Below are 22,995 nucleotides of genomic sequence, written 5' to 3'. Positions count from 1 at the left end.
TTCCCTAAGAGATGCAGGAACTGACCCAACCCATCAAAGCTTCTTTAGAATCTGGGCTCAAATCTAAGATGAAAGCACATTCCCCTGAGGAAGCTATGGGCCAGGGCAGGTTTCTGTTGGCCTGAGAATGTGTCCCCAGATGTCCCAGGATCAACATGGATGACTCTGCCTAGTATGGTTCTGACCACAGTTTGGAACAAGCAGTTTCAGGCCAATCTGTGGCTAACAGCAGGGCACAAAAGGAACCCGTGTTGTGGTTGCCAGGAGACTGGCCAGAATTGGTCAAAGTACAAATACAGCTTTTCCATAAACCTCCAATCCCTCTTACGCCAATAAATGGCTTTGGATGTATGAATAGGCTGATGGCTTGAGTTACCTTTTTTTTTTTTTTTTTTTTAATAAAAGTGACACAGAGAAAATATTCTTATTTTCGAGAAGAAAATTACCAGTACTTCAAAAATACGCACATAAGACCTTCACAAGCATCACATAATAAACCAAATCTCTTACCTTTGGCTGGCTTCTGAGTTTCCAAAAGAGATGTCATCATTGACATGAAAGAAGAGAAAAAGGGTTTAATTTTTTAGTTAGAAGATGCTTTTTGAAGGGTAAAATGATAACAGACATCATGTAAACCTTTATTAAAAATACAAAATATCAACTTTGAAATCAAATAACAACTTGAAATAAAGGATAAATTAATGTCTATTAATTAGAAGGACAGAGTGCTAATTACAGAAAACTAACTTGTATCTCTCAGGTTATCTGAGCACTAGAAAAGATTATCTGAGCACTAGATAATTTTTAAAGTCCTAATATTTCTGCCTTCTAAATTTTGTTTATCCTTGTATATGACTTGTAAATATTTTTTTAAAATTCTTTACTTGTTAGCAACTGATTTTGCTTCCAACTAGTTTTCTCTGCTTTGATAAAGCAGCAGCTTACTCTCTATCTATATAGGACCTTCTACCAAAAAATTCTGTTTCAAGAGAAAGACGTTAAAGGAATGACTGATTTTTTGCCAGTGAGTGATGACTTACCGAATTACTCACTTACGACTTATTCCTCTATGCTGACCCAGGTGCCTCCAACCTCCCTCCCTCTGAAAATGCCACTGGCTTACAATCTCCTCAGGCTACAGGAATATAACTCAACCTAATATAATTCTGAGATAGTTTTAAACTTAGAGAAAAGTTGTAAGAAAAGCACAAAGAACTCCCTTCACCCAAACTCACCGATTGTTCACACTGCCACGACTGTTATGTCATTCTCCCCACCCCCCTTGTGTATACAGATATATATACCCATACACACACACACTACTTTTTTCTTGACCATCTGAGGGTAAGTTACAGACATGCCCCTTCAGTCCTAAGCACTTCTGTGTATAACTCCTAAAATCGATGTTCGCTCACACAACCGTAGAAGTAAACTGGTCCTTCTTAGAGGATCAAAATGCCAAATCAAACCTGAAACTTGAAAGGAAACTACGTGGAAATGCTTCCTTTCAACTCTCTGGACATCTTGCGCCTTTGTCTCATAAAATTTTCTTCTAAATTTAATACTTACTTGTATCAAATGATTTCAGATAAGAACACTACAATGCCAAGGGAATTGGCAAATGAGTGACACTTGTCTAACAGATTTTGGAGTAACAGCCAATGTGACAAACACATAAAAGAAAATGATTTCTCTGGGATAGAAGATACGGGGAAACTTTCAAACAAAAACACTTGGGAAATACCAGTAGAGGTGACTGACATATGCTATCATCTTTTTGTAAGTCTTTATAAAGCAAAGCAGAATCTCATCAATTTCAGAAGGCACAGTTATAAACCCAGTTGGAGATAAGAACAGAGCCAGCATATATGAAATGCTCACATTAGGCTAGGTAAATTCCATGCTACTTCATTTAACTCTCACAGTAACTTTGAAAGGTACTGTTATCATTCCAGTTTTACAGATGAGAAACTTAAAGCTCAGAAGAGTTGAATGACCTGTCCAAGGTACAATAATAATCAGTGATGGATCTTGGATGCAAAAGTAGGTCTTCCGACTCCCAAACCCATGTTTTCTTCCTCTCCCACACTGGTCAAAACAGTCTTGTCAAGTTTCTCCTAGACTTAAAAATCTATGAGTCATACATTAACAACGGCTCCTGGTAACAGAAACATTTCCCAATGTATTAATTTCCTCCATTCTAATTATTACCCAATAAAAGGTCACCACTTGGTGCTTATGCCAGTATAAGTTTACTTATTCACTATATTTATAAAAACTCCAGACTGTCTTTTCTGAGAGGAAAAATAAGATGTTTACTTAGCATGATATTTTAATTTTAAGTAAAATATTTTAAATAGAAATCAGCTCTTCCTAAAGGACAACCAACAAATAAGAAATTCAGTAATACATGACACATAGCAGAAGATTCCATGGGACTAACCTGAATCCAGAACATGATAATAAAAACAGAAACAAACCAGTAAATTAATTACAGAGCTAAGTTTCCAGCTAGGGAGTCTGGTGGCTACAACAGTAACGTTCAAATAACCCTCAGAGCCACTGGACACCCAAAGATGTAATTACAGCTCTGTACAAAAATAAATAAGTAAATTAATTAATTAATCAAAACCTTTCAACTTGTTGCAATCCAATACGGCAATGCCTCACTATTCCAAAATCCCTTATTTAGAAACCTCAGCTATCCAGATCACAGTGGAGATTTAGGAAGCAAAGAAAACCAGCCCCTTGACCAATCAAAAGAGATGTCACAAAGTAGAAGCATGAGAGTTTGAATGATCAAAACCAGGCAATCAACCATCAACACAAGATTTATGAAATAACCTAGAGCACACCTTACACAAATTTCTTGCCAACTGCCCCACTGACATCCTTCTTCTGGTCCAGGATTACATACTGCATGCACTTGTCATGCCGCCTCCACTGGGGATGGTTTCTCTCTCATGACCCTGATACCTGAAGAGTAGTGGGCAGTTATTCTGTAGAATGTTCCTCAATCTGAGTTTGTCTAATGTTTCCTCATGACTAAATTCAGGTTATGCATTTTGGCAGGCACCACAGAAGCAATGCTGTGCCCTTCTAAGTACATCAATACCAGAAGGCACATCACTATGGAGAACAGTATAGAAGTTCCTTAAAAAACTAAAAATAGAGTTACCATATGATCCCGCAATCCCACTCCTGGGCATATATCCACAGAAAACCACAATTCAAAAAGATACATGGACCCCAATGTTCACAGCAGCACTGTTTACAATAGCCAAGATATGGAAGCAACCTAAATGTCCATCAACAGATGACTGGATAAAGAAGATGCGGTATGTATATACAATGGAATACTACTCAGCCATAGAAAAGAATGAAATAATGCCATTTGCAGCAAAATGGATGGACCTGGAGATTATCATACTAAGTGAAGTAAGTCAGAAAGAGAAAGACAAACATCATATAAGATCACTTATATGTGGAATCTTAAAAAATGACACAAATGAACGTATTTACAAACAGAAATAGACACACAGACGTACAAAACAAACTATGGTTACCAAAAGGGAAGTTGGGGGGTATAAATTGGGAATTTGGGATTAACAGATACACAGCACTACATACAAAATAAACAACAAGGTCCTAGTGCATAGCACAGGGAACTATATTCAATATCTTGCAATAGCCTATAATGGAAAAGAATCACTTGGCTGTACACCTAAAATACTGTAAATCAACTACACTTCAATTAAAAAAAAAATACCAGAAGGCACATGATGATGTCCAAATCTCACTAATGATGATGGTAGCTCTGATCAGTGGTTACAGTTCCGGGTCTTTCCACTGTAACATTACTTTTTTCCCCTCTGTAGCTTTTCTTGTGTGTGTGTGTGGGGGGGGGGGGGCGCGGTGTTAAGACCATGTAAACATCCTATCTCATCATACTTTCACCCACAAATTTCAGCATCCATTGATGAGTCTCGCCCTCAACAATTACTGTTCCCCAAATGGTGTGACTGGCTAGCTACTAAGATGTTAACAGCCCAGATGGATCAACACGTGCAGATGTGCTTTTTAGGAAGAGGATGGCTCAGGAAACAACAAATGATTTGATTACGTATTTTGGATAGAACTGTTTCTACGAATAAGCTACTCACCTCCTCCTTTTTACTGTCCTGGTTTAGGGGCCTGTGCTTACTTCTCTTTCCAATAATAAATTATACCATAAAATTAAGTTGAATTACAGTCCTAATCTTTAGAATGCTACAATATGAAGAAGAAATTCAGTGATGATTTTATATAAATTAGTAATCTTTAGAAATTTTTATTAATACTTCTGATCAAGACAAAATAAAATCGATATTGAGTCCAAAAATAAACCACAAAGTATTGTGTATGTGTAAAACAAAGCTATATCAGAACGATGAGTTATAAATCAATTACTGCTGTCAACTACCAAAATCAAACATTACATCCAAATTACATCTTTTAATTTTAAATATTTAAGTTTCTGTAAATCTCACAATTATAAATATTTGGAATCTCTGTTTTAACAAGATCCCACTCCAATCCGCTCTATAACGGATGTGTTACATCACAAAGAGTTTATTCTAATACGGCCATACTATGTAAAGACATTGTTTCCTTTTCGGACTTAAGCTGGCACTACCAGCAACCAAACAACAATCTGTGTGATGATCATTATTTTTTCTTTGTCATCCTTCCCCTAATGTGCTTTTCCACATAAGGAATAAAGCTGACGGGAGTAAAAATTTAGATACTGACTAGACTCACAAAGGAAGTTCATCAATCTTTGCTGATCGAGCTAACTTTAAGAAGTACAAATATCACTAAGAGCCCTGGTCACTGTTTCCTCAACATTTAGAACACTACATTCAATTCTGAAGAATAAATTTTAAAAGCATCATTGATAAAGTAGAGTATTTTGGAGAACAGCTTTCAAATATAGAGGGTTTTAAAAATGATACCACTGAAAGAATAAATCAAAGAACTAGAAATACGTAGCCTGGACGGGGAAGACTAAAACAGGACATGATGCCATCTTTGGTAGGATCTACTAAAGAAAGTTAAAAGAAAAGGGATATAGCTCTTTAATATAAGAATAATCAGCACTGTGTTAAACCACCAGCTCGCCATTAGTGGAGTTATCTGAAGAGAGAACAAGAAAGCATATGCTGAGGATATTGTGGAAGGAACGAGAAGTTATACTGGATTACTTGTATAGCTCGGTATTTACAACGAGAAAGCAAACATTAAGCATTCGACAAGTTACATTCAATATTTCTATCAGGGACACGTGCAGACCACTGGTACATCAGAGGTAACCCAAGCAACAGCTCGAGCATCACCTCCCACATCATATCCTCAGAAGAGCTAGTGTCCTTCCCATTCCACATGCCTACACTCAGGTAATGCCACTCCCTCTAACAACTCTATTTGTTCAAGCCCTACTCACGTGGGAAAAGCTCAGATCAAATTCTATCTCCCTCAAGAACCCTTCCACAAGAACTCCAACTGAAAGTCTGTTTTCCTTCCCCCATTCCTATAAGTCAAAATTCTCTACTGCTCATGTATTACCCGTTGTTGTCACACAATAAAAAACTTTTTAATATAAATGGGTCATCTCCTCAACTAGACTACAAGCTTCTGAAGGACAGAGTGCGTCTTCCGGCATTTATCAGTGTCCAACACAAGGCTTCCTGCTCTTTCAGCTAATGTTGTTTAAGTTCTCTAGGTGACCCAGCCCCTCCCTCTATCTCAACCACATCCTGGACTATCTTCCTTTCACTCACAGGCCTTTTCTAATTGGCCCAGTGTACACAGTTTTCTAATCTTGGGGCTTTCATTCATGATTTTCTTTCTGCCTTGAAATCTTGAGGCTAGCTCCTACTGATATGTCATTTCTCAGCTTAATTACTATTTCTCTACATGTATCTTTCTTAAACGTCCAATCTAAATTAAGTCACTTACGTAATTCTCAATCACAGTATTCCTGATAGAATAAAAACATTTCCACCACCATCTCTGTTCTCTAAAATCATCCCCAAAACAATAAAGCAAACAAGAAACAAATAAAAATTCCATCCTCAATGAAATTAGGAGATAATTATAAGTGAAATATATTACATGAAGACAGAAGATGCATCCACAGAATGCAAGAAAGGGTCAGAAATGAGCGGTGCTGAGTATCCCAGAAGGTGGGGGAGAACCTAAAAAACAGGAAGAATATTCAGGTCACTACCTCTGATATATATCCTTGGAGAAACTTCTTTGAATCAAGAGAAAAGACAGTTTGACAATTCTATTAAAATCTTCCACCCACACAAACTACAACTGGTTGAGAACAGAGGGACATCCAAAGAATACAGCCCCTGAACCACAACTGGCATATTTCACAATCAGAAAACTTTAGAAAGATGAAAACCCTGGTTAATAAATTCCATAATTTCAAACTACCATATACTGAGACAGCATCATTCAAAGAATACACTATTAACTCAATCAATCATTTGCAAATCATCTGCCTCTTCTCATCTGTCAAACACACAAGCAGAGTAAATTTTAATTCACTGTCCACTTTCACTACAAGGACATTTAAATCTCACCAAAGAAATCAATATTGATTCATTTGTGGGGGTTTTTGATAAAATGTATTTCATATGATATGTTAACAGAGTAATACACATTCATTTTAAAAATTACATGCTAAAATAACTTCAAGGCATGCACAGAGATTAGGATAGATTATTGAAAGACTCAGATTTGGACTATTGTAACTTGAAATCATGTAGATACAAACTTAGCATAGAGTTAAGTACTTTATATTCATCATAGTAATACCCCTATGAGATACCCTCATTTTACATGTGAGTTACTTAGCATTCAGAAGTTAACACTGCCAGTGAAGGTGGATTTAAGATTCCAACTGGTGTCTGCCTGATCCAAAGCCTACATTAGCTGCTGGGAGCAAATACAGGACGCTTAAAGGATCACTGATTTGCCCTGTGAGAGCAGGAAGCAGTGGGAACAGCAGTCAAACTACAGAGGATCAAGGAATGAATAAGGACTGTAATTAAGACACGGTATTCTATATTTGAAAGCTGCTAAAAGAACACATCTTAAAATTTCTTAACACAAGAGAAAAGTGTGTTTAACTACGTGTGGTGATGGATGTAGTTTTAACGAGACTTATTGTGGTGATCAATGTGCAATATATACAAATATTAAATCATTATGTTATACACCTGAAACTAATACAATGTGATATGTCAATTATATCTCAATTTACAAAAAGAGGGTAATGGCCTCTAGGAGTTGGAATCTAAAAATATAAGTTCACAAAATTATCACTCACTGCACTTTTTTTTTTAATTGCCAGAAAAATTTGAATCCCAGATACCTTTCCAGGGCACAAAGCCAGTCCTGTCGAGCCACACGCCCCTGCCCCCCACCCACACACAGAGGGCTATGTGCTTAAGTGTTTCTTGTAGGGGACACCAGCACAGGAGTTTATCCTGGACCTTTTCAGGTGAGGTCCCACCTAAACATACCCAATACCACTTCCTTCCAGCCTCACTGCTCAAAATAATGACCTCCAGAAAACACCACCTCCCCACTCCCCCAATTTATAGGACTCCGTTTTGTTTTGTTTGATAGAAAAAAAAAGTTTGTGGCAGGTAATATTTGTTTCAAACAAACTACGGAGAACTGAAAAGGAAACATCTGGTCTTAAGATACTTATTAAAATGAATTCCTGAGACTTTTTCTTATTATGGTGATTCAAAATAAAATAACGTGACCTTTTTCCTTGTCCTTTCCCTTTAACTTCTTGCCAAATTTATTTAACCCCTCTTTTAAAGGGGGAATAAATATTTTTTCAGGAAGTTTTCATCGACATATGAGGTACAAGTGGAGTACAACTATTTCAGAATGACAGTATTAATTTTCATTTGCCCTCCAGCAAATTACATACTAAATGCTGCTGGAGGAAGAGTTGTACCAGGTAGAGTTAGACTACCCGGCCAGGTTCTACAGCTGTACATCTGTGTACTGTACAAAGGCACCTGGCCCAGAGGCACAATGGGGGCTAAAGCACAGTCCCTGCTACAACAGCCAAGCACTAAAGGTGTCACAGCAAATGAAGGGACTCAAAGACAAAGGTGTTACTTGCTTTTCACCAGGCTGGGACAGCTCAGAGGGATGCCTGTTTCTAATTGCTCTGGCCAGAGGGGCCACCTTCTCCTAACTTGCACAAAAGCACCATTTGCTTTATGTATATAGGAGCACACTGGGACTTCCCTGGTGGTCCAGTGGTTAAGAATCCACCTTCCAATGCAGGGGACGCAGGTTTGATCCCTGGCTGGGGAACTAAGATCCCACATGCTGCAAGACTACTAAGCCCACATGCCACACCTAGAGAGCCCCCACGCGCAACTAGGGAGCTGGTGCACCTCAACTAGAGAAGCCTGCATGCCGCAACTAGAGAAGCCCACATGCCGCAACGAAGACCCAGTGCAGCCAATAAATAAATAAATAAATATTGTGCTTGCATGGTATATCTTTTTTTTTTTTTTCATGGTATATCTTTTATTTTTAAAAAATTCACTTAAAAAAAAAAAAACACAATGACCTCCAATTATTGTTTGCTATGGGATTAGCAAAAAAAAGTTTCTCCTCAATATTCAACAGGTAGTTGATAATAAATTCAAAACTCTAGCCATGACAGAATAACTAGTTCTAGCTCTCATGCCATAAACAAGAAAACTGGACAAACGATGTGGAGCAAATGTTTTCAGACAATGGGTAACAGGCAGTGTAGGATTATATCCCAGAGAGAAGGAAAACAAGTGAGGTGGGCCCTACAACTGCCCAGGCTTCCTATACCTAGAGACACTTGGTCAGGAAGAGGAAACCCAAGCCAGAACATGGTGGCCTGAGCTGAGATGATGGAGACTGGAAAGCTGCGAAGCTGAAGCAGCTGGAATTTGCAGGCCAGACAGAAGGAAGCAATCCAGAAGAAGAACTCCAGAACTTTGCATGGAGTTCCCTTCCATCTTTGACTCAATACTAAACTGCACATGCATAAGGTGGGACTCCAGAGGCCACAAAAACTATCCAGGAAAGAGCTACTACTGGAGAAGTAGCTGTACACTGAACAGTTTTCAGAGCTCACTCAAGGCTCAGACATGAGGTACAATCAGCCACAGTGGAAAGATCTCCTTGAACACTAGGGGGTATTTGGTATAGAGCCCAGAAAGGTCACAATTTAGGAGTAGGGCTAAACTTGCCCTAGAATAAACGCTATTTCTGGCCCCAACCTAACAAAGCTCAAACACAAACCAAGATCTAGCCCAGCCACGAGTAAATAAGTAACTCACAAGGAGTTTCCAAGGTCTCACTCACACCAACAAAAGGTGGGGCAAGAGCTCATTCAATTTGGACTTTCCTAACTTGGAATCATGTAGATACAAGTTTAGCATAGTTATTTTCATGGAATAACAACTTAGCACCAAGCACTACATTAAGTACTTTATATTCATCATAGTAACCCTATGAGATACCTTCATTTTACACCTGAATTACTTAACATTCAGAAATTAACACGGCTAGTGGAGGTGGACTTAAGATTCCAACTGTTGTCTGCCTGATCCACAGCCCACATTCAAGTTCTTGGAGGCAAATACAAGGCACTCAGACAGCGACTTCTCAATTTCAAGTGCATGGTGCACATCACTAATGAATCACACCACTCCTGTTCTTCATTAAAAGAAACCTCATAATCTATGGCACCCTTGCAGAGAAGTGCTAAAAAAAAAAAATCATTAAATATTAAAATAATGCTGGGACTTCCCTGGTGGTCCAGTGGGCAAGACTCCGCAATCCCAATGCACGGGGCCTAGGGTCACTCCCTGGTCGGGGAACTAGATTCCACATGCATGCCGCAACTAAAAGATTCCGCATGCCACAACTAAGACCTGTCTCAACCAAAATAAATAAATAAATTTTTTAAAAAATAAGAAATTAACAAAATAACGCTAATTGTGTCAGAGAATAAAGCAATTAGAAATAAGATATTTGGAAATTACTTTGAAAATTTACAAAAATAAGTGTCACATGATGAACAGAATATTTTCACTGTAAGCTTTCAAATCAAATTTGAATGTGTATTTTTAATCAATTTTAATTACACTATTAATATTAATTTCTTCTCCCAAAAACTAACTTTAAGTGCTACATGTCACACACCCAAATATTCTACCATTTTTCTACTAAAAGTAAAACCTGAAATTTGAAGGGAAAAAAAGATACCCATTCCTTACTATACAATTATGGCAGCCTTTTACTTCTTTTTGTTCTCTTTGTTGTTGTTGCTGTAAGCAGGGTTGTTTACCTCACAACACTTCCCAAAAGAAAGGCTTTATGTCACCCAAAATAAACCATTCTTCCATCATTTCCATGTTTGTAAGTATTTTAATAGGCAAAGGAATAACAGAGAAGGTAAAATAAATTAACAAAAGCCTTGGTCATTTGTGGAATGAAGAAAACAGTGAAGATATGGAAAGAGGAAGAGGATTAAGGATTAAGTTGAGGCCACTAGCAGGAAGTGGCAACATTTTACAGCCTAAGAACAAAGCTGTAGAGATAGATACTTTGAGGAACCAAGTATGCCTGCACCAGCAAAATCAGAAATCCCTATATTAGACCGAAAGGATTCCTTCAACTACGAGCATCTGCACAGTCACCCGGGGTTTCTTTATACTTTGTGTGGATTAACTAGTCAATTGGTTAACTGAAGGAAAAATTGACTACCAATCAGCTGCTGAAGGAAGACTGGAAGAGGAGTTAGTACTAAATAAATCAGAGAAGTGAGAGCTCAGCTAAACCTTGGCATTTTCTTAAAAGCTACCAATTCTGATGTCTTTAAAAAGGGCAATAGTTTTAAAGATATAAATAACCCAATATATCCTAACTATCTGTTTATGTAGCTTTAACAGTTTTATTGACATATAATTTATATACCACGAAATCATCCATTCTAAGTGAACAATTCAATGACTTTTAGGAAATGTCACTTCCCCTCCCCCACACAATCTAGTTTAAGAACATTTCCGTCACTCCAGAAAGTTCCCTCAAGCCTGACTGCACTCAATCCCAGGTCCTTCCTCTGGCCGCAGGCAACCACTGACCTGCTTTCTGTCCTTCTTTTGTGGACATTTCATATAAATGGAATCTTACAATATGTGGTCTTTTGCATCTGGTGTCTTTTACTCAGGCATGTTTTGAGGTTCGTCCATGTTATAGCATGTTATCAGTTCTCTGTTACTTTTTATTTCTGCTGGATAGTACTTTGTTATCCACTCACTAGTTGATAGGCATTCAGTTTGTTTACAGTTTGGGGCTATTATGAATAGTGCTGCTATGAACATTCAAGAACAAGTCTTTGTGTAGACATTTATTTTTATTTCTATATATCTATGCAAGTATGGATACCCAAGAAAAGAACTGTTGAGTCATAGGGTTAGTGTATATCTACCTTTGTAGGAAACAAACTGTTTTCCTAAATGCATGTACCAGGTTACATGACCACCATCAATATATAAGAGTCACAGGTGCTCCACACCTTCACCATCAGTTAGCACTGTCTGCCTTACATATACAGCCATTCAAGTGGATGTGAGGTGGCACCTCACTGAGATTTTAATTTGCATCTCTATAATGACCAATGAGGCTGAGAGTCTTTGAAGATGTGTTTATACTTCATTTAAAGAACAGAAAAATTCTCACCATCTAGTTTCTATCCCTAGTTTTAGACTATTATAAGGACTGACGAACTCCTGGTCAAATTCACATTTTTTCCTTATTTTCGTTCATACTTATTTTTCAGTACTATTTCTGACTATTACTTCGTTCATTGCTTTTACCTCTTTAACCACTGCTGATTTTCTTCATGGTTTTTGTATAGACATTCATTTCTTTCTCCCTTGGATACCTAAGAGTAAAACTGCTGGGTCATACAGTCAGCATAAATTTAACTTCACATTTACTATTTTTTTTTTATTATCCATACGTGCAAAACTGCCCATTTGAAATGCAGGCCAATCTTTTGGGGATCAAGCTCAGTATGTAAAATTTTATTTTAGTAAATTTTATTTAATTACCAATGTTCACACTGGATAATTCAACACACACACTTGAGTCATTATGCTAAAGTCATCCTTATTGCATTAAGTCTTGAGTTTCTAGCTATTCCAGGCCTATAACACATGCAACCAGGGACTTAACAGCTGAAACACTCAAGAAGTTTGCACTATAGTTGATAAAATAACAAATCATTAGATATTGAAGCTACTGTCCTCATGGGATGATGCTGTAGGGAAAAGCACTCTACCCTTAGAAACCCTTCGTCCAGTTTCCGTCCTGCCTTGCTTTTTTAGCTTCGTGATCCCACGGGTCACTTAACTTCAACAAACCTCTCCACTACTTCAGGAACAGGCTACCACCTACAAAATCTACTTCACACTGCTGCACAATATCCTAAGTGGTGGGGAAAGAATGTAGCTTGGGAACTAGGCAGACATGGGTCCAAATCTAGACTCAATACATGTTTGTGCTCTTACCAGGTCCACACTATGCATTCCACTCTTGAATCCTCACAACAACCCTAAAGGATAGATCCTATTATCATCCTCGTTTTACAAGCGAGGAAACTGAGGCTCAGAAAGATTAAGCAACTTGCTCAAGTCAACAATTAAATATTGCACTGAGGATTCAAACCAAGGCAGAAGCCATACTCTGCTGAAGGGACACAATCAAAAACATGTAGGTCTTGTGAGATCAACAACACTGAATTTTCTTTCCAGGACCGAGTTGCTAAAGTAAATTTTGTACAGTGAATCATCCTTCTCTGCATTAGTTTTTTGTGTTTTTGTTTCATCCTTCTCTCCTTCATGATGTCTGGTTTCCCGAATAGACAAACCTCAAGGAAACATGTTCTAGTCCCCAAGAAGACCAAGTGGTACATGGGCAAGGAGGGTGCAGGTAGAAAAGACTTGTCAAGTCTACCTAACAAACAAGCAAAATACATCAATTTTTGAGCAACATGGAGTGGGGGAAGGAGATAACACTCAAGATAGGAAACGGTTTAGAGAAGGAAAAAAAACACCTACATCCTTTGGTTATTTCATATCCTAAGATATAACCAACTAACTCTTAAGAAGCAGTATGGCTTCAGAACTTAGGGTTTTCTTCAATTAAACTAAAATGTTTCAAAGAACTAAAAATAGAGCTACCATATGACTCAGCAACCCGACTCCTAGACATATATCCGACTCCTGGACATATATCCGGAGAAAACCATAATTCCAAAAGATACATGCACTCCAATGTTCACTGCCGCACTATTTACAATAGCCAGGACACGGAAGCAACAGACTAAATGTCCATCAACAGAGGAATGGATAAAGAAGATGTGGTACATATATACAATGGAATACTACTCAGCCCTAAGAATGAATGAAATTGTGCCATTTGCAGAGATGTGAATAGACCTAGAGACTGTCATACAGAATGAAGTAAGTCAGAAAGAGAAAAATATCATATATTAATGTATATATGTGGAATCTAGAAAAATGGTACAGATATACCTATTGCAAAGCAGAAACAGAGACACAGATGTAGAGAACAAACATATGGACACCAAGGGGGAAAAGAGGGGCAGGGGGTTAATTAGGAGATTGGGATTGACATATATACACTACTATATGTATAAAACAGATAACTAATGAGAACCTACTGTATAGTATAGGGAACTCTATTCAATGCTCTGTGCTGACCTAAATGGGAAGGAAATCCAAAAAAGAGGGAATATATGTACACATATAGCTGATTCACTTTTCTGTACGGCAGAAACTATCACAACATTGTTAAGTAACTATATTCCAATTAAAAAAAATGTTTTGAAGAAAGCAGCAGCAATCTTTTAACACATTAGTTTGAAGGACAAAGAAAAAAGCACTGGAAGCTTTTGAATGCAAATTTAGACTCTTGGAAATAAAAAAGTAAATGAGAACATGAACTCTTAAATCTAAAAAACAATCTCCACACAACATATAGGTAACAAGTACTGTGTATAGGAGGTATACTTCCAAATTAGTTTTGTACACTCACCTTCATACATGAGTGTGTCTGCAATAACCAGACAATATACCCAAATATTAATCAGTATACCCATCTCCCAGTAGTGTAAAAGAGACCTGTCTAAGAAACCTGCTGGTATTTTTTAAACATTCCACAATTCTGTCTGTATTTTTTCATATCTTTATTACAATAGAAGCTGCTTTTTGTCACTCTGTCAATTACCTAGTACACTTCACATCAACACTACTGGTAGGTCCTACACTCTCTATTTTATAGAGTAATAGGGAAAGAATAGCACAGAGAGGTTAATTAATTGGGTCAGTGGCAAAGCTGGGGTTCAAACCTAAGTTTCTCATTCTAAAACTACGCTCTTTCTACTTTACCATTCTGTTTCCCTCTCTCCGTGGCAAGTGATGTGGGAGAACAAGTTAAAGTCAACTTTGCATGTTTCAGGAAACTTGAGGAAGGATGCTTGTTTAAAATTACATGATTTGGGGGCGGGAGAGGTCCTCTCGTTGCTTTGGTTTTCTTTGCCTTCAAATAAAGCAGGCAGCACAAGAAAGTGGGCTCTAAATGAGGGAAACCTATGTGGATAAATAAACAGAGTGGCACAGAGCTGAAGCTATGTGACCCTCAGGTGCTTAGTTTAAACGCTATTTGGGGGAAGGCTGTCCTTTCTCCAGTTCTTGCCGAATCTATGATAACTTCCCAAAAAACACCTGGTCTTAACTGAACCAAGAGTGCTAAGCAGAGAATCTCTCTCTCCTCATCCCTCACGTTTCCATGTGGAAGAACTCCAAGGGACACTCCTGATGCCTCTAAGTCCCTCGCTCTGTCTTCCTGAGGAGAGGAAGGGTGAACGATCAAGTCAGTGTTCAGAAGACAGAACTAGGTACGCGGGCTCTGCACCCCACACCACGGCGGGGGCGGGGGGCCTGCAGCGACCCGCTGACCTGCGCAAGTCTGCAACGCAGGGGGTTGGTATCAGGACACCCACCTGGCCAACAGTCCTAAAGCCCTTTTCTCCACTAGCTCTCTCAGCATCTGAGGTGACGTGAGATGCAGGAAAACACAGAGGTAAAAGAGACTGGGCTCTGGAATCAAACTGCCTCATTTTGAACCCTGGCTCCACTATTTAACTATGTGACTTGGGCAACTCACCTAACCTAACCTCTCCATGCTCCAGTTTCCTTTATCTGTAAAATGTACAAGGGTGAGTCAAAAATTATCTGCACTCTGGTTATATTAAAACTTCTGTAAATGCTACAGCCAGAGTGCAGATAATGTTTGACTCACTAGTAAATAATAAGAGAACCTATGTCATAGGATTGCTATGGAGATTAGAACAGGGCCTGGCACATAATAAGTACCAGGTGTTAGTGTTTTATTTTTGATTTGTGTATTTCTTGTCTCTATCTTACTGATCCCCACAACTACTTCAGTTCAGAAGTGGGGTGGGGGGAAAAAGGGAGTATTGTGTATGGCTTTCCTAAAATCTCAACAGAGAGAATCTCTTTCAAAAGCAAGAGAGAATGAATGCCTTTAGCTACGATGGCAAGATGATGCAAATGTCTTACTCTACTCCTCAGTGAACTAGTTTGGAGAAAACTCCAGAATAAGAGCTGGTCCAGAGGAGATAAGGCACTAAGGTGCCTAGTCTAAGATCTCCACCAATAGAAAATTCATTCATAATTATACGATTTTTTTCCCAGGGCAGAGGGCTGTCGAGACACATCCCCCCAAGATGGTTCATTATACTTTGCTGTATTATTAGGATCTATCACTCACTACTAATAAATGGTAAAGTTTGGTTACTTTTTCTAATACCACCTCTCCCTGCTCCCTCTCTTGGTTATCAACTGAATCCCCCTTGACCTCCCTGGGTATCAATTGAATCTCCCTTGACCGTCTGAAACTGTTTCCTTTCTGAAATACCCCTTGCGTCTTGGGACCTTATAAGCACAGTTATATTGTGCTTATCGGAAGGCGTAAGAGAATTACAGCAATTACAGATGAAAACATAAGGTTTCCAGAATTCCTTGAATATGTTTCCTTATAACATGCACTACACTGTATCAACTGCTTACAGGTGTGTCAGCAGCAGGCCGCCTCCACCCCAGCTCCTTCATCTTGGTATCTCAGCTCCTAAATTTAGCCCTGTGCCTGCCAGATTGCAGACATTCAATGAGTGTTTACTGAAATGAGAGACTAAGAGTTAGGTTAACCATGACTACATCCTGTCTAAAATAAAATCTCTCCTTCTAAGCCTCTCCTCAGATCTCCAGATACCACTTTTCCTATGTATATTCTCTGTCAACATCTTGTCCTTCCTGTATTGTTACACATTAGACTCTAAACTACCCGTTTCCTTAAGAAACCATGATCTAAAAATGTAAAAGAGCCAGAAAATGTTAATTCTTCCTCACTGAATTTCAGGTAACAGTTATATTGGAGCAGGTCTAGAGAGCAACCACAAGACAGAAGGCTCTGAGACAAAGATCTTAGGAGGAAATTAATAGAATGGTATAGCTAAGAATTTGAGAGAGAAAAATTTGAGAATATGCTAAAGACAGAATTAAAAACTAAACAAAATTGCAGGAAAAATAAAAAGCTATTCAAGTGAGTCATAGTCTAAAATCTGGTACAATCTGATGTAACTGACAGAATTTGAAAAAAGAGAATTTATTTAAACTTTATGCTAGAACACACTCCATCAAATAGCCTATGGGTTGTTACAATGAAGCCAGAGAAGGGCAAGCAAACCTAACGCACTATTTGGTCTAGGACTGAGATAGAGGGATAGACAGATAATGGGATGGATGGAGGGAGGGAGGGAGGGATGGGCAGACAAGCCAGTGGATGGATGGATGGATGGATGGATGGATGGATGGATGGATGGATGGATGGATGGATGGATGGATGGGCAGACAAGCCAATGAATGGATGGATGGATGGATACATAATACATATAAAATAATGTCAACTTATGAATAAAGCAAGTGGGTTACAAAAAGGCAGAGAAGGGGGGAAGGGCATGGTCTCATCTTGGTAAAGGAGTGAAGAGACAATATTTAAAGCTGACTCAATTAGAAATACAGGTTTCGATATGTTCTGTAAAAACACCACAGAAATGACCATAGAAGAAACTTTAAAAACATAAAAATCAAGCAGTAGGAGAAGAGGTAAAAAGCTTGTACATCTAAGCTAAAATCTTTGTCAGGGAGTCAATGAATATATGCCTAACATTAATAAATCTAGGTATGCACGTACCTGGAGTAATCTTCAAGATTTTTTTGATCATGTACCCCCCCCAAAACCCCCCATGCATTTTTAAGTTGCCATATAAAATTTTTCAAAAATGAGTTTAAATAGCTGTAAAGAATATAATTCCTAAAATATTATAAATTTATAATAGAATTCCTTAAATATATTTATTGGAATCCAAGTACCATAAATTTTTATAAATTTAGATAATGATATTTTACTGTTGATACAATCCACTACTTTTTTAATGAAAAAACTCTCCTTTAATAGTAATTTCAGGCCTTTACTTCCTTCCCATGAACTCACCCAGCAATGTGAAGTCATCTACCCAGCACCTAAACTGACTTGAGAATTTGAAGGCAAAGAAATTAAAAAAAAAAAAAAAAAGCTGCTCAGCCTCTAAATTCCATTTCACTTTCTGCAAAGTATTTTATCCTAATGTAAAGTCTTTTGTTAACCAGTCTATCATTCTTTTCTGCAAAAATATCTGTATAAATTAAAATTTTAAATTTCTCTGGTTACTCTTCTTCCGCATTGAGCTATCAATTATTAGTAGCACACAATTGATCAGAACAAAACAAATATATTACAAATTTTGATAAACAGTAAGTAAAAACTGTAAAGGAAAAAAGCATCTTATAATGAAACGAGTCCACGGGATGACTATAACTTACTACTAAAATGAGTCAGCACTGAACATTAATTCTATTCCTATTTTCTTTTGTATAGAAGTAAAGCACTGAAAACCTTGCTTAAATATGTAAGAGGATTGGACTGGAAGGAGGTTTGTTACAGTAACATCACTCAAATCTCTGCACTCCTGCCACCGTACATGCCAAAAAAAAAAATCACATAATGATCTAACATCAAATATTATTTTTAAGGATCTATATGCTAATGAATCAATTAGGTCTCCTGAAATTAAAAACTGGAAACTACCTGACTTGCAAAAGGAGTTGTGATCCAGTCTATCATTCTTTTCTGCAAAAATATCTGTATAAATTAAAATTTTGTCAGGGAGTCAATGAATATATGCCTAACATTAATAAATCTAGGTATGCACATACCTGGAGTAATCTTCAAGAGCTCACTGATTTTCTCAGTTTCTTGGCTAGATGCCAAAGGCTTCATCATAACTTATCAAGTTAATCATACCTGCTATTGTTTCACTTACTGGAACTTTGCTTAACCTCTAAAACTCAGAAATGGTTGAGAAAATCAAATCTTTTTTACTTCATTATATTTTTGACAAGAATATATTTGAGAAAATTACTATTTGACAAAATTATTTCATTTTTGATGGGCTTTAAACATATTTTCATCAAAACACTAAAGCTGCATATTTAGCTGATTCAATTTATGGAAAAGTGTGCCCTATAAACTAACTAGAATGTGGCTTTTTTATCAAATCACTATCTTACATATCTTATCAAATCTTTAATCTTATTATCAAAATAATCAGGTAAATCAAACACATTTTCTATACAAAATAACCTGATCTCATTTTTAAATTCAAATAAAAGTTTTAACACTCATTTCAAGGAGGTCTATTTTATAGAATACATTTTGTAAGATAGATTCCTAAAAGTATTAAGCAAGGATTTAAATTATATACATCTAGTAATTTAAAATGGATAAAAGACAAGATGGATCAATATGTTGTTTCTTATTAATTGACCTGTAATAAAATTTAATGTGTAACTACAATTAGAAGCTATAAACAAAGAGTATGATAAAGATATGGTATTCCTTGGGTTAACAAGTATATAAAATTGTTATATTGAGTTTTTTCATAATTAAATAAGAATGAGAAAAAAGTCCATTAACCTTTTTAAACATCAAGATTAGACTTTTCCTATGTACTTAAAGAAACACGAAAAGCACAGTCAGCCTTTTGGTACATGTGGGGTTCCAGGACAGTTACCAAAAACTGAGGATGCTCAAGTCCCTTATATAAAATGGTACATATTTGCATCTATACTTTAAATCATCTCTAGATTACTTATGATACCTTAATATCGATACAATATAAATGCTATGTAAATAGTCACCTCACAGGAAATTCAAGTTTTGCTGTTTGGAACTTTCTGGAATTTTTTTTCTTCAATCTACAGTTATTTGAATCCACATCTGTGGAACCCGTGGATATGAAGGGCTGACTGTATACAGAACTGTAAATGATTCTAGCAGTTGACACAAAATGTTTCTGTTAACAGTTGGCAGAAAATATTAAATATTTTGTAGCTTGAAATGAGATGAGGATTGACTACAACTGAAACAAATATTTCATGATATGATTTAATCAAAATAGGTTTCAGCTACCTTACTCAATCCTTATTGAATAAGGCACATCAAAAACCTGAAGAAATAGCATAAAAATTTTATCTGTGCATTTAGCCAATACATCCTAAAAGAACAATTCCTGTTTTCCTGCTTTGGCTTTTAAAGTACTTTGCCTTTCAGTTAAGGCCTTGTCCTAGGGATGAGCATTAAGAATAAAAAAGAATTGTTTCTATTTTCCAGCATGGAAATCTACAATTTATAACTGCAACTAACAATTAAACAGAAGTTTTGTGTTAAGAAACTATAGTTTAAATACCATTAAGTCTGTCAACATGAAAGTGAAAAATAAAAATATGAAAGTGAAAAATGGGAATGTAGAGGAGAACATATCTGAGTGACTATGAGGTTGAAAATGTTAACATTTAGTCTTGACCAACCTGAAAATCCTCATTGCTTTACGGGTGACTAAAAACAAATCAACAATACTTCTGACCAGAAATATCAGGGAGTTAAAGAGGCATCTCTCCAGAGCCTGTGAAAGTGAAGAAAGGGGCAGAAGGATTGTGTGCGTGAGGGAAGCCTGCCCACAGGCTCCTAAGAAACATGTGTCAAATCATTGAGGCCACCTGAATCTGGACTCAGCCAACAGAAAGCTCTGTGACCAGGAACCAACTGACCTAGCCTCTCTCTAAATGCAGAACGTGGACTAGGTGTGTTTTATACACTCCCATTTAGTTCTGATCATTTATTAGGTGCAGAACTATGCACCCCGGTTATTTATCTACCAGGCAGTCATGTAAAGTTCACACTTTTGGAGCTCTCTTGAATCTGTTTATTGGAGAACTCACTATACTGACAGAAACCTCTTTTCCTGGGCCTAGGAAAGTCAGGACTGAGTGGGGTGTTTGCTGTATTTCACCTCAAAGATGAATCAACCCTACTCCAGATCCTGAATGTACTGTCAGTCTGCCCTTGACCTAAAGCTTTCCCTCCCACTTTTATGAATTTTCTCGAACTGACTGCTAGCAAATGAGTCAGATTCCGAATGTTTCCTTTGTTCTGACGAAGTGTAAGTACCTTTTATACCTGTAAGCTTAGTCACCACACAATGTAACATTTGCAAATTGTTCCACTAGTGATCCTATCTGGACAAGTGGCTATGGGGGTGTTCACGTACACAGTAACTGGTGATTACAATAAAATCCTGCCCATAATGAATACTCCACACTCTGGAGAGATGCTGGTAACACAGGCATTCATCCAGCCAAGTACATATTTAAAACTGGCTGGTAAAAATCTCTACTCAGAAACACTGGACTTTCATTTCCTATTCTGTGGGTGTTGTCTGACTTGAAAACATAAATGTGCAGATTTCCAAGCTGGAAAATTCATTTCATCTGTTCTTAACACTTGGTGTTCAGCCATCTCTTGCCAGTATCATTTTAACAGCCTCTGACCTGATTTTCCTATCTCCACTCATGCTCCCGCCTCATCTACCCTCCACACCGTCATCAGTGAAATCTTGTATGGAGTCATTTTGAGTCCAGCGGAGCCAGACAGGCCTAGTTTTGACTCAGAGCAAGATACTTAATCTCTCCATGCCTGTTTCTCCATCTACAAAAAATGCAAATAATAATAAGACTGCTGTGAGGATTAAATAACATGTATATACTGCTTATAACCGTGACTGGACAATTACATCATTTACATACGGAAGAGGCGCCCATGCTTTCCCATCCTCCACTCCTACCATCATGCTATTCTCTATATTTGAAATATCTTTATTTCTGAGTCAGACAGAACAAAGCCTTAATCATATTTTTCTGTGATGTCCTTTTCAACCTTAAAGAATTATACTAATTGCAACTTTTACTCCTTCTCCCCACTTTTTTCTAACACTATATCACGGCATTCATGCCTATCCAGATCCTCTTATCATACTGTCTTTATTTTAGACAAGATCCTTTCGTCTTTATTTGAAAGTACTTCATAATCCCACAGCACTTCATAGTGCTCGCCTATGGAACTTTTGACACATTGCATTTGTTATTTATACAGTCTCATCATCCCTACTAAATTATTTGGGGAAAAAAAAAAACAAAAAAGAAAAACAGCCATAAAGGCAAGTAAGTTTTAATCCACATGTAGGGATAATTTCTTAACATTTGGTATCCTAATCACAAATATACACTCTAAGGTTAACATACAAAAGATTCTAATCAAGAATGCACACTCTAGGGAATTCCCTGGTGGTCCAGTGGTTAGGACTCTGAGCTTTCTGAGGGCCCAGGTTCAATGCCTGGTCAGGGAACTAAGATCCCACAAGCCACGCAGCCAAAAAAATTTTTTAAATAAATAAAAATAAATTAGGCTACTTGTCTATTTAAAAAAAAAAAAAGAATGCACACTCTAGTGTAGGGATTCTTAACTCTGAAAGAATGAATAGGCATCTATGAAGATGGATGTGGGGAAAAGTTACACTTATTTTTCTAACTGCAATTAGCAATTACCCTCAATTATTTTTTTTTTAAGTTTAAAAAATTAAAATTATTTATTTGAGCTTCCTCTTAAGTCCTTTTATCAATGATGACCAATGATTTCTTTTTTTTTTAATTTTATTTATTTATTTATTATCTTTTTGGGGGTACACCAAGTTCAATCATCTGTTTTTATACACATATCCCCATATTCCCTCCCTTCCTTGACTCCCCCCCTCGAGTCCCCCCCACCCTCCCCGCCCCAGTCCTCTAAGGCATCTTCCATCCTCGAGTTGGACTCCCTTTGTTATACAACAACTTCCCACTGACTATCTATTTTACAGTTGGTAGTATATATATGTCTACCCTCAATTATTAACGCAGGCAATAAGTGATAGTATTAGCGGTGACTTTGTCACCAACAGAAATCACAGCTGTTTTCTTATCACATTACAACTGTTGCAAATATGTTGCATTTATATTCATCACAATTTTAAAATTAATTACTCCCAACACTATATCTTATTAGTTAGTAAATAATAAAGAAGCACATATTACCGTATCACACATCTTTAAAAGAATCTTCGTTGCGGCATGAGGGATCTAGTTCCCTGACCAGGGATCAAACCCAGGCCCCGTGCATTGGGAGCCAGGAGTCTTAGCCACTGGACCATCAGGGAAGTCCCTCATTATATTTGGTTTATTTTGTAACCCTTTGCATTTTATGCTCTTGAAAGATTTTTCTGAGAAGGGTCTACAGACTTTACCAGACTGCCAAAGGGGTTCATGCAAAAATAGGTTCAGCTAT

The 22,995-nt window shown here is 37.4% G+C and overlaps 1 protein-coding gene across 1 annotated transcript in view; it reads right to left on the bottom strand.

Annotated features, from left to right (window-relative positions):
• KIF13B (kinesin family member 13B) overlaps nt 1-22,995 on the bottom strand; it is a 179,841-nt gene that overhangs the window by 120,927 nt on the left and 35,919 nt on the right. Inside the window, exon 3 of the mRNA XM_057720824.1 lies at nt 511-523. Coding sequence (XP_057576807.1) covers nt 511-523 — 13 coding nt within the window. The remainder of the gene's footprint in view (nt 1-510; nt 524-22,995) is intronic.

Source organism: Hippopotamus amphibius, chromosome 2 (assembly GCF_030028045.1).
Source record: "Hippopotamus amphibius kiboko isolate mHipAmp2 chromosome 2, mHipAmp2.hap2, whole genome shotgun sequence".
In the NCBI taxonomy this organism is placed as follows: domain Eukaryota; kingdom Metazoa; phylum Chordata; class Mammalia; order Artiodactyla; family Hippopotamidae; genus Hippopotamus; species Hippopotamus amphibius.
The sequence above is the reverse complement of the archived record's forward strand: the minus strand, read 5'-3'. Positions and strand labels throughout refer to the sequence as shown.